The 12633-nt window shown below is 44.2% G+C and overlaps 3 protein-coding genes across 3 annotated transcripts; 1 reads left to right on the forward strand and 2 right to left on the reverse strand.

Moving 5' to 3' along the window:
• Window positions 1-3832: 3832 nt before the first annotated feature.
• On the reverse strand, window positions 3833-4275 carry BJ212DRAFT_1486800 (uncharacterized protein; the record flags this gene model as incomplete). Its single annotated transcript, XM_041341169.1, has 3 exons — window positions 3833-3882; window positions 3929-4153; window positions 4224-4275. The coding sequence occupies 3 exons, from the start codon at window positions 4273-4275 to the stop codon at window positions 3833-3835; spliced, it is 327 nt and encodes a 108-aa protein (XP_041186863.1).
• Window positions 4276-10046: 5771 nt separating this feature from the next.
• BJ212DRAFT_1284527 (uncharacterized protein) lies at window positions 10047-10700 on the forward strand (the record flags this gene model as incomplete). Its single annotated transcript, XM_041331828.1, has 1 exon — window positions 10047-10700. A coding segment is annotated over one exon (654 nt), but the record flags the coding sequence as incomplete, so codon positions are not given.
• Window positions 10701-12001: 1301 nt separating this feature from the next.
• Window positions 12002-12178, reverse strand: BJ212DRAFT_1284614 (uncharacterized protein; the record flags this gene model as incomplete). Its single annotated transcript, XM_041331832.1, has 1 exon — window positions 12002-12178. One exon carries the CDS (start codon window positions 12176-12178, stop codon window positions 12002-12004), a length of 177 nt encoding a protein of 58 aa, XP_041186865.1.
• Window positions 12179-12633: the final 455 nt, after the last annotated feature.

Below are 12633 nucleotides of genomic sequence, written 5' to 3' on the forward strand. Positions count from 1 at the left end.
CCTTAGTCTGAATATCACCTTAGACTTGCCCAATCTTCTTCCGGACTTCAGTCCATCTGAGTTTGTCCTTTTCCATAAGGCCTAGGGATGGATTCCCCAGGCCGGAATTCCAGACCTTTGGATTTGTCCCCTATGTCTCTATCCCAAGTCTAGGGATTGCTTCCCTAGGCTGGAGTCTTGCCTTTCTGGCACTTACCCCCTTTCTGGACTTAGGTCCACTTCCTGTCCCTCTGACTCTACCTTAGGATAGTCTACCTCTGCTTGCTTCTGCATCAGACTTCATCTGATGTAGCCCCTATTCCTTCTGGACCTCCTATCCTTCCATCCTGTTTTCCTGTAGAAGTATTACCTTGCAGTGGGAACTCTCCTGAGCACTTCCTGCATTCCTCCAGAACTTTCCCACGCTCCTCCGGAAGTCCTCCCACACTCTCCACCAGAGTAGCCAGCCTCTGGAAGTCCTCCAGACTTCATTGGACCATCATCGGACTTCCTCTGAAATGAAGGGCACATACTCAGGTAAGGGGCACAGCATACGAGCTGAGGCCAAGCCCCTCTGAGTCAGTCTCTCTCCCCCTTGAGCAACATGGTTCTTAACAATATCCTGTATTACAAAGATCACACATATGTTTGCCCTGTGGGACAGTGCGCTATTCTTGACTGCACTCATGATCATGCTACTGCAGGCCATCCTGGTTGTTTCAAAACAGAAGAACTTGTCAAACATGACTTTTGGTGGCCTTCCATGGGTACCTATATTCAGAAATATGTCAAAGGTTGCACCCTTTGTCAGCAAATGAAATCTGATACCCACCCCACAACACCTCCCCTTGTGCCAATCCCCTCTGCTGCCATGACACCCTTTGCCCAAGTCTTGGTTGATCTTATCACTGATCTCCCTCCTTGCACTGGCTTTGATTCTATCATGGTCATGGTAGACCATGGGCTTATGAAGGGGGTAATTCTCATCCCCTGTATAGAAACCATCACCTCAGAAGGTGTCACAAAGAAGTTTTTCAAATATGTTTATCACCACTTTGGACTCCATGAAAAAGTCATCTCAGACCACAGGCCACAGTTCATCTCCAAGTTTTCTAAAGCTCTTGCTAAGCTTTTGAAATATGATATCACCACATCCACCACTTATCACCCACAAACTGATGGACAAATGGAACACCTTAATCAAGAATTGGAAACATACCTTCATATCTATTGCTGCAATAATCTCAAAGATTGGGTGGAACACCTTCTCATGTCTGAATTTGTCCACAACCACCGGAAACATGACTCCTGCAACACATCACCATTCTTCCTTATGATAGGATATGAGCCCAGAGCTCTACCTCACATTCTACCCAATTCCACCATTCTCACTGCAGAAGAACGACTCTGCCTTCTACAAAAGATAAGAGAAGAAGCTATCTCCTGCCATAACCTGGCAATGCAGCACATGGCTGCACAATTATATGGAAAGAAGTATCAACCATGGAAGGTCAGTGATAAGGTTTGGTTGTCAGGAAAGAACCTTATCACATAACTACCATCAAAGAAGCTTGCTCCAAAGCGATATGGTCCCTTTATGGTGAAAGTCATACTTTCCCCAATCACATTCACACTCCAACTACCAGAACAATGGAAGGTTCATCCCACATTCCACGCTTCTGAGCTATCTTCCTATCACAAAACTGAAATCCATGGTCTGAACTTCCATGATCCTCCCCCAGACATCATAGATAACAAAGAAGAATATGAAATTGACACCATCCTATCACATAAAGGCATGGGTACACAAAGATGCTATCTGGTATCCTGGAAAGGATATTCCTCTGCCAGCAATGAATGGATCCCAGAAGAGAATCTCAGTAATGCCTCAGACGTCCTCTCTGCATATAAGAAAACTCACCGATTATAACCCCAAAACAATGACCTCTTCCTTTGAAAGATTACAACACTGCCTACTCCACCTTCAACACCTTACCACTGCTATGAACCTCACCTCTGAAAACATTGCCTCCCCATCCTTGACTGAAACCACTTTATCCAGTGATTTGTCCCTCATTGATTACTTCACTATCCTCAATGAAATTGAGAACAACACCCTCTTTGAATCTGCCATCACATCCCTACAATATGCTATTGAGATAGATCAACTCCTAGGAGAAACTGGAGCAATCTCTAGTGGACTCCTCATCAATGTCATCAGATCCGCCAGTCTCATTGAGCAAATGGCTAACCTCATTGACGATGATTGTCACAAAACCATCTTCTGCCACCTTCATATATGCATTTGCAATACTGCAATCCATCTGTTGCCTTCTAGTACTAAAAAAGCTATCAGAGAGGCTATCCATATCATCACTGAATGAATCACTGCAAACCCAGTTGCATGACCCCCATCTCCACACATTGCAATCCCCATCCCACTGCCAGTTCTTCCATCACCTACCATTGAGTGTACAAATAGTGTTCTCAATCCTGCTGCTGTACCTTTCGTACCAGCTTCTCCTGCTCCTACCCCCATCATGCCCACTACTCGCTGATACCCCACAAGACAAAGATCATCTCAGGTCAAGCGAGAACCATCCATTTCACCCACTGTTAGAAATCACAAATGACACTCTAGATCCCCATCACCACTGCCGCAGTCCTCCACTGTCACCACTGTAAAAGTAGAAACCATTGACAATGTCGTGTGTTGTAGCTGCCATGTCACTGGCCATCATCATAAGAAATGCCCCGACTATTATTGCTGAGTTTGCAAGGAGTATGCACCTGGTCACTTATCGGTCTTCTGTAAAGACTTGAAGGGTGAAGCAGTTATCCCATTGATCTGGACTGATCTGGGTTTTTACGAAGCTCTCTCCCATTGGGAAACTGAGCAGGATGCTATCTACCATGCTGAAGAAATAGCTGAAGACTTGCAATGGAATAATGACATGATCGCTGGTCAATTGTCCATTACTGAAGAGCAGGATGACCTGTTGGATTCTAACTATGACGCTGACCCTGTCTACTGGGCTAACCAGGATAACTAAAGTTGGTGACTTTGTCGCTAAACGAGGGGTAATGTTACAGTCGACGTATGCCCCTATTCATTTTCTCTTAACCCTTACCTTGTATTATGTCACATGCTACATATTGCCACCACTAGACTTATCTCTGACTTGTCTTATCTCTGACTCACATTGTATTACACCACAATCACTATCGCCATTGCTAGGTGATCTATTCTTGCTATCTCTGACTCATCTTCAATCCCATGCCTGCCCTAAAGCACCTGTAGTTCACTATATATAGTTCACCTGGTACACTGTAGTTCTGCACTTAATCTTACTAGGTTTTACCTGGAACTTCCTTCATTTAAGACCTCCAATCTTAAGTTATCTGAACATTGATATTCAAGTTGAGGACACTCTCCTTGCCTTGTCTTATGACCCTTGCATTTGCAAGGTCTTGAACCGACTCTAGCCATTGCTCTTATTGAGCTGCTATTGTCTTAACTATCCTAGTTCATAACAAAGCTTGAAGTTCATTAGCCAAATGAATTTGAGGAGAAGGAAAAAAATGAATTTGTTTTGGCATTTCCAATGAATGATCAGCATCCTGTCCTAAGGATTAGTTGGATTGTGATTTGAAGAAGAAGAAAAAAACATACTTCAGTGAATGCATAATCATGCATATATGCATGTGGACTGTCTTGAACAAGACAACATACTCAATCAATGCGAAATTGATCTGGTGGAATAACACAATCATGCAGGGGAAGAAGGTTGTATGCCATCACAATATTCTGCTGTGCAATGGTCATCATCATGGAGCACACCACCATCACTGCTCACCAAATCATTGAAATGTCCTTCTGGGCAGCCAGCCATTGAGTTAGCCCTACCTCTTAATCAGCATCAGTTACAAGAGTCATCAGTGAACTTACCACAAAGGCTTGGTATGGAGGGCACTGCTTTATTGATCATTTCTGTGATGATGTGGTTTTGGTCCATGGAAGATGATGTGATTGTGTTAGAGGTAAAAACAATGCCTTTGATCTTGTCCCTTGAGAGGCTATGGACTTGCTTGTGGGCTGCTGCACTAACTTTGGGCTGGACATCACCACCAACCAATGTTGCAGCCTCCAAGGATGGACTGGTAGTAGCTGTAGCTGTGAGAGTGGGAGTGCATGTCAAGTGTGAGAGTAGGCTGGTAGTAGCTGCAGGAGTGGGAGTGCATACTGAGTGTGTAGGTATGAAGTAAGGTGCCAATGATGGCATTGGGGGCATGCATTGGGAGTGTCAGTGTCTTTCAGAAGATCTTGCAGGACCTAATGTCTAGTAACAATATTAAAATGTGTCATGAGCTATAGAAGAAAAAACTTACATGTATAACATTGGAAGCCAGTATTTCATCCACTGTTGGATTGTATGTCAGCGCACACTCAGCATCAGCATTGCTGCCCAGCCAATGGGGTATGGGTCTGGTAAGTTGGGTTGGCACTATGGGCACTGGGTCTGGCACTGGGGTTGGCACTATGTCTGATGGGTCAGGTGCTGAATGTGACAAATTTGTTAGAGGTAGTTTTCAATAACAAAAGAATACATACATGAGATGAACAAGAGAGCATTGTAGTTGATGGTTGAGGGAGCGCCAGCTGGGCCATAGCTGGCACCAGACAACAAGTTGCTGTAGCCAGCACTAGGCAGTGAGTTGCTATAGCTGATGTAGCTGTTGAAGCTGTTAAGGTTGCGTGCTCAAGGGGGTCAGATCACAAGGGCTTGGCCTCAGCTCATGTGCTGTGCCCCTTTCCTGAGTATGTGCCCTTAATTTCCGGGGGCTAGAACAGTTGTCTGGAGTTTCTGGGATTTGACTAGGGCAGACAATGGACGTCTGGATCTGAAACATGAGATAAATCTGACAGATGTCCAGATGTTACTTGGACAAGCAGATAAGACTAATCCAGACGAAGTCTGGACTAGAAACTAACAGAGGATAGACTACCCTAAGGTAGAGTCGGAAATGTAGTCTAGGATGCAATCCTAAGACTCAGAATATGACAGGAGACTTGGCTTGAGTCTGGAGGACACAGGAATGAGCAGGAACTAAGATGATATTCGAACTGGAGTATTTCTAAGAGTTACAGGAGGTTTATATACTGTAGGTATCATATAGGAATCAGTCAGCAAACATAAAGGCTATGTATGAAACATATGCAAAGTCTATTAGTAAGTAGGACAGATCACAAATAATGAACACTGGAAATGAAATGTATGTAACAGGATCAATAATCAGAAGGAAACATAGTTAACCAGAGTCTGGAGACAGGGGAAGTCTAAATGGGGTTGGGCACTGATATAGGGTTTGGATTCCAGAAGGAAGATAAAGATAGATCAGATCATTGGAGATCTGGATATCCAGAGAAGCAGATTTAGAGTTGAGAGTCTGAAATGGCATATGACAGAAGCTAGCACTTGAGGGACCTGAATAGCCATAGTTTAAATGGCCTGTGCATCAGGAAAATGTGATATGGCTATATAGCAATCTATAGCACTATAAGATGCTATATAGGGGCCATAGAGCCATAGCTCATATAACCAAGTGCCCAATTGTGTAGGCTAGTTACAGCAATATATAATGTGCTATAGTGTGCTATAGTACCATACAATAGTATGGTAACTATATCCTACTATATAGATGACCAACATCAGACCCATTTCAAGCTATCTTGGTAGCTACTTTGTTGCCATTGTAGCTCTCAAAACCAAAAAAAGCGAAAATTTCAAGTTATATTTCAAGTAACTACTACAACACATGTAAACTACTAACTACCAAGGAGGCAAAAATGCGAAAATTACAGGAGGCAGAGGTAAGATAGCTAGAAAGAAGAATCAGAAAAGAAAGGTGAAAACACAAGAAAGACTTGCCAAATAATCAAAAATGCGAAAATTATTGAGGGGGAGGAGGGAAAAGAGCTAGAAGAAGGAAAGGGTCAAAGAGGAAGGAGAAGAAGAGAGAAAGACTTACCAAATAGTCAAAAATGCGAAAATGATTGAATGGAAGGAAGGAAGGAAGAAAAAGAGAGACAGAAAGACTTACTACCTAATAGTCAAAAATGCGGAGCTAGAAGAAGGAGAGGTCAGAGAGGGAAGGAGGATAAGAGAGAAAGCAGAAGAAACACTTACCAGATAGTCACTTGGCCTGCTAGAGATTTAAGTGGTACATGACGAAGTAGACAAGTGGACTTACTGGTTGTGTGCATCAAAGGGGGGCTCCTACTGGTGTGGATTGAAGCTGGTCATTGGAGGTTGCGGTTGTTCATCAGGAAGATTGATCTGCATGTCCACAGATACATGGGAAGGGTTGAGACTGGACCCTCAAGCAGGTTTCAGAATCATCATTTTACCTTTGCACTGCAGGGCACATCTGCTAGTCATACAGGAAGAATCATCTGGGGGAGGGAAAAGAGCAATCAATTACAATTCTAATACAAATGAAAACAAACAATACATCTTGTGACTCAATGATGTACTTGTGACTGTGAGTTAAAGAAGCAGAGAAATGAAGGGGTAAGGATGTAAAAAAAGTGTGCATATGACAAACCAATAGAATCAGGAAAGGGGCCATGATAAAAGAACGACATGTGTATTACAACATTCCTTATCAATTGATCAGCATGGTATAATGAATGGACACATGTACACCACTTACCATGATAAGAAGGCCAATAGCCTATGGTGTGGTAGCCATGCATGATCCTTCAGTATGAGCACCAAGGTTTTCAGTAAAATCCATGTAGGCTCCTGGATATATTGAATTGTCTTCATCATGATCAAGAACCCCACTGCCAGTGGGGGATCCAGATCCATTGGCCCTGGATTTCACAGATGCCTTGCTGACATTGTCATCATCATTGACAACCCCAGGTTCAGATGAAGGGAATCTGGGTGCTCCAATTGGAAAGCTTTACTGACATGCAAGCCTAAAACCTTTGCCACATGCTTAGCTTGGGACAAGACAATCCTAAGGATTTCACATTTGTCCTCATAGTGTCATATCCCATATGCCAGACATAGATACTATCATATTCCCACGCTTTCCGGACCTATTTCCGGACCCCATATCCAACTCATTCCTGGATCCCCTATCCTGTCCACCCTACACACATTCTGTCCAGCAAGACATCTGGACTTTACCTCCTCTTGGATTCTGGACTACATCCACCACCTCACATATCTCAGTCCTGTTTCCACCCTGCCTTCCAGATCTCCAGATCTCCGGACCTATTCCCACCCTCTATCCGAGATCCTGCACCTATCCCCATTTAGGCATCTCCGCCTTTCTGGTTCTCAGTTATCTCTGTTTCCATCTTGCTGATTGATCCTTGTACTAGTTTCATCTCCAAGTTCATTTACTTATGTTCTATCTTACTTACCAATGTGTTTCCACATGCTCATACATAGCCTTACTCCTTTGCTTACTGATCCTCTTGGATAGCCTCTAGTATATAACCCCTGTACAACTACAGTAGAGTCCTCAGTCTGAATATCACCTTAGACTTGCCCAATCTTCTTCCAGACTTCAGTCCATCTGAGTTTGTCCTTTTCCATAAGGCCTAGGGATGGATTCCCTAGGTCGGAATTCCAGACCTTTGGATTTGTCCCCTATGTCTCTGTCCCAAGTCTAGGGATTGCTTCCCTAGGCTAGAGTCTTGCCTTTCCGGCACTTACCCTCTTTCTGGACTTAGGTCCACTTCCTGTCCCTCCGACTCTACCTTAAGGTAGTCTACCTCCGTTTGCTTCTACATTGGACTTTGTCCGATGTAGCCCCTATTCCTTCCAGACCTCTGGACATCCTGTCCCTCATACCTCCAGGCATCCTGTCCTTCAGACGTTCCGTCCTCCATACCTCCATGTCCTGTCCTCCAGACCTCCAGACCTCCTGTCCTCCATACTCTGGACCTCCAGACATCCTGTCCTCCTGTCCTCCGGACCTCCTATCCCTCCATCCTGTTTTCCTGTAGAAGTATTACCTTGCAGTGGGAACTCTCCTGAGCACTTCCTGCATTCCTCCGAAACTCTCCTGCACTCCTCCGGACATTTCCCATGCTCCTCCAGAAGTCCTCCTGCACTCTCCACCAGAGTAGCCAGCCTCTGGAAGTCCTCTGGACTTTGTTGGACCATCATTGGACTTCCTCTGAAATGAAGGGCACATACTCAGGTAAGGGGCACAGCATATGAGCTGAGGCCAAGCCCCTCTGAGTCAGTCTCTCTCTCCTTTGAGCATGGTTCTTAATACATAGACTGCTTGAAGGTAGTCTCTGTCATCGTCAACTTCTGTATGGTCATGCTCAGAAAAGAGGCTCCTAAAGTTGTGTAACCAGTCTTCTGTGAACTTGAGCTGGTCTTTGTTGTTGACATGGATGGCTTAAAGGAACACAATGAAGTGCTCAGCTTCTTCAATTTCCCATGCAGTTGCCAGCATGCACTGGCACACAGTCTCACAAGTAGCCAGCTGTGCTTGATATTCTTTGTATAGTATTGAAGGACATATTTGCCTGAGGCCATTTTCTAGGTGTCCAGCATGCTTTGTAAAATATCAATGAGTCTTTGGAACTGGATAATATACATATATGATACCTTGAGAAGAGATTTGCTGGATACATGTGGTCTGCATTCTTGCCCTATAACACAAGCTGCAAAACAAACCTTGAGTGGAGCTGGATCAGAAGGGTATGGAATGAACTTCCTGCTTATTCTGTCACATATGAGCTGACATTGAGCACTGTGGGAAAGGTCTGGAGATGCTGATAGATTATAAAATAAGCTGTCTGACCCTTTAGTAGCAGAAGCCATAGTCATAGGTGGCAGTGTTTTCTCCGCTGAGGAGATGCTTTTGAGTGAAGTAGATAGTTCAGAATGTCTGGTGTCAGGGGAGCTGCCTGAGATATGTGTGGAATTGAAAAGAGGTGACCCAGGAGTTGAAGAACATCTTGATAGAGGAGATGATGGGGGACTGCTTGATGGAGGGGGATGAGTTGGAGATGAAGGTGGAAGTGAGGGGGGCATGCTGGGTCCTGGAGTGACTGAAAAAAATCACCTATGTTTATGTGCTAAAGAGTTTGTCTCTCTGCCCTTAGTGTCTCTGGCTGTCAATGCAGCTGATAATACCAATACACTGTGAATACAGTCAGCCTGCATAAAGTGGAGTTTGAAAGACTTGGTAAATTCTTGACTGTGACACTGAGCACACTGCCTAAAGCAAATGTGCATATCATTTGCTCTCATTTTAGTATACTTATTAGTGTACATACCTTTGCCAGGCTGTGTCCCAACTGCAGTGGGGAGTTCCCTTCCATCAAAACTGTTGTTCTGCATCTTAATTCCCAATCTACCTGTTGGCTGCATGAAGTGCATCCACAACAATTGCCTGTTCCCCCTGCATTGTGAGGTTCACATTCATTGACATCTGATGCCACTGGCCATTGTCACCCTTGCTCTGGATATGTCTTTGGTGTTGGCAAGAACCTATTTGACAGGTTGCAGGAAGATCAATATAATTATCTGCAGGAGACTAATGCTTATCATCCTTTCCATGATGAGGGAGAGTGGGATCTAGCCAGGTTCTTGGTTGGAAACCTGAATCAGACTCAGATTAACAAGTTCTTGAAGTTGAAATGGGTAGGAGACTCTAAGCACTATTTGGCAGGTCTGACTCTTCCTTCACAGTTTAACACTTGCTCAAAACCATCTTTCACCTCAAAAGATCAACTTCTAGACTGGGTGGACACACTACCATGCTTTGCAGAGTGGAAAGTTTCATGCCTAGAGTTTACGGGCTACAAGACAACTCATCCCATCCAACTCATTTGGTGCAATGCTTTAGAGGTTGTCAAACAACTTTTCAGTGACCCAGTTTTTGCCAATCATATTACCTTTCAACCACATATAGCCAATGTCAGGAATCAGCACAAGTATGGTGATTATATGAGTGCTGATTTGGCATGGAAAATTCAAGTTGGTTTGTCCTGCTCAGTCCATGACTCAAAGATTAATTCCATATAGGACCATCTCCCATTAGACACTACACAAGTTCCAATCATCTTAGGATCTGACAAAACTCCCATGACAAGAACCACTGGAGGGCTTGAGATGTACCCCAACTTTATCACTATCAGTAATCTTGATTCAGATGTTTGCTCCAAGGCCATACTTCAAGCTTGGCACTGTATTGTGCACATGCCCATTGCTAAGTTCCGTGTGCATCCTGGTCATCAATTCATTCTTCAGGTGCGGCTGTGGCATAAGTGCATTGATCTTGTCTGTGCCAACCTTAAACTGGCAGCCAAGAATGGTTGCTTTATGTCTGATCCTTCCAAGTTCATTTGTTACATCTTTATGTCACTCATCACTCACATATGTGACCTACCAGAGGCTTCCATGATTGCTGCAGTCAGCAAAAATGTGTCTCCTCTGATGATAGCATTACAAGAAAATTTTGGTGATGGAGTTCTCTGCCCCCTCATACAGGGAAACACATGCTACAGCTTATCTATGAGATCTCCAAAACAGTCAACATTTGAGATCTTGACAAATTCCAGAAGTGTTAAGAACCATGCTCAAAGGAGAGAGAGACCGACTCAGAGGGGCTTGGCCTCAGCTCGTATACTGTGCCCCTTACCCGAGTATGTGCCCTTCATTTCAGAGGAAGTCCAATGATGGTCTGACAAAGTCCAAAGGAGCACAGGAAATGTCCAGAGGAGCACAGGAGAGTTCCGGAGGAGTGCAGGAAGTGCTCAGGAGAGTTCCCACTGCAAGGTAGTACTTCTACAGGAAATGGGATGGAAGGGTAGGATGTCCAGAGGTATGGAGGACAGGACATGGAGGTATGGAAGACGGAATGTCTGAAGGACAGGACACCTGGAGGTGCACAGGACAGGAGGTCCAGAGGTCCAGAAGGAATAGGGGCTACATTGGACTTTGTCCAATGTAGAAGCAAACAGAGGTAGACTACCCTTAGGTAGAGTCAGAGAGACAGGAAGTGGACCTAAGTCCAGAAAGAGGGTAAGTGCCGGAAAGGCAAGACTCTAGCCTAGGGAAGCAATCCCTAGACTTGGGACAGAGACATAGGGGACAAATCCAAAGGTCTGGAATTCCGACCTAGGGAATCCATCCCTAGGCCTTATGGAAAAGGACAAACTCAGATGGACTGAAGTCCAGAAGATGGTTGGGCAGATCTAAGGTGACGAACAGGAACTAAGATGAGAGAGCAGGAACTAAGATGATATTCAGACTGAGGACTCTACTGTAGTTGTACAGGGGTTATATACTAGAGGCTATCCAAGAGGATCAGTAAGCAAAGGAGTAAGGCTATGTACAAGCATGCGGAAACACATTGGTAAGTAAGATGGAACATAAGTAAATGAACTCGGAGATGAAACTAGTACAAGGATCAATCAGCAAGATGGAAACAGAGATAACCAAGGACCAGAAAGGGGGAGATGCCTAAATGGGGATAGGCACAGGATCTCGGACAGAGGGTGGGAATAGGTTCGGAGATAGTACAGTTAATATCCAGAGGTCCAGAGATCTGGGGATCCGGAAGGCAGGGTGGAAACAGGACTGAGATATGTGAGGTGGTGGATGTAGTCCAGAATCCAAGAGGAGGTAAAGTCCAGATATCTTGCTGGACAGAATGTGTGTAGGGTGGACAGGATAGGGGATCCAGGAATGAGTTGGATATGGGGTCCGGAAATAGGTCCGGAAAGCGTGGGAATATGATAGGATCTATGTCTGGCATATGGGATATGACACACATCTGCAAAATGATGAAATGAACACTTAACTTATGCACATTATGGACACTTATGAATGCTTGCAACCCCAGTAGTGCGGGCTGCTGATTGGTGGAGATCCAGGTGCAACATGTAAGTGTTTGCAATGCCCAAAGATCACTTTATCATATTCAAGATCAAATAATGAAAGGTATGATAAGATGCATTGATCTAAATCTAGTACTACTAATAGACACCAAATGCTACTGCTAATGTGTGGTACAATTCTTTGTCAGTGAAGTTGTTGAGAAAATATTCATCAAAAATCTCCATTGAATTGCTCAAGTTGACCTCCTTGGGCAACAAGGTATTATATACAGGGATCAGTTCCACCCCATGAGTGATGTCAGTGAGAGGAATCATTGAACCATGTCACATTCTAGACTGTGGCTGTAAGACATTGTGAATGAATGACCACATGAGTCTCCATATCCCCATCATAGGCTCAGGTTTGTCTCTGATGACATTGAAGTGTTAAACATACACAAGCACCTGATTGAGCACAGGTGCTTTGATGGGCAGTGTGGTTGGCTGGAACATAGCTTGGACTTGAACTACACAAGGTACTGTGAAAATGAACCCAAGGTCAAGATACACCAGAAAGTTTGAAGAATGGATGCACCAGTACTCCTACTATTCTGAACAAGAACAGTATCACAATGGCCAAAAAAGAATTCACTGGACAGGGGTTCAGCTTGCAACAGTTGACTGGGCATGATGGTGCGCTCATGGAAAGCTGAATATAGCTGAATGCAAAACTTGAACCAAGCATTAAAGAGCATCAGACTGCTCTGCATACTGAGATCTCTGTGGTTGTT

Source organism: Suillus subaureus, assembly GCF_016647635.1.
Source record: "Suillus subaureus strain MN1 chromosome Unknown BJ212scaffold_60, whole genome shotgun sequence".
NCBI classification, from domain to species: Eukaryota; Fungi; Basidiomycota; class Agaricomycetes; order Boletales; family Suillaceae; genus Suillus; species Suillus subaureus.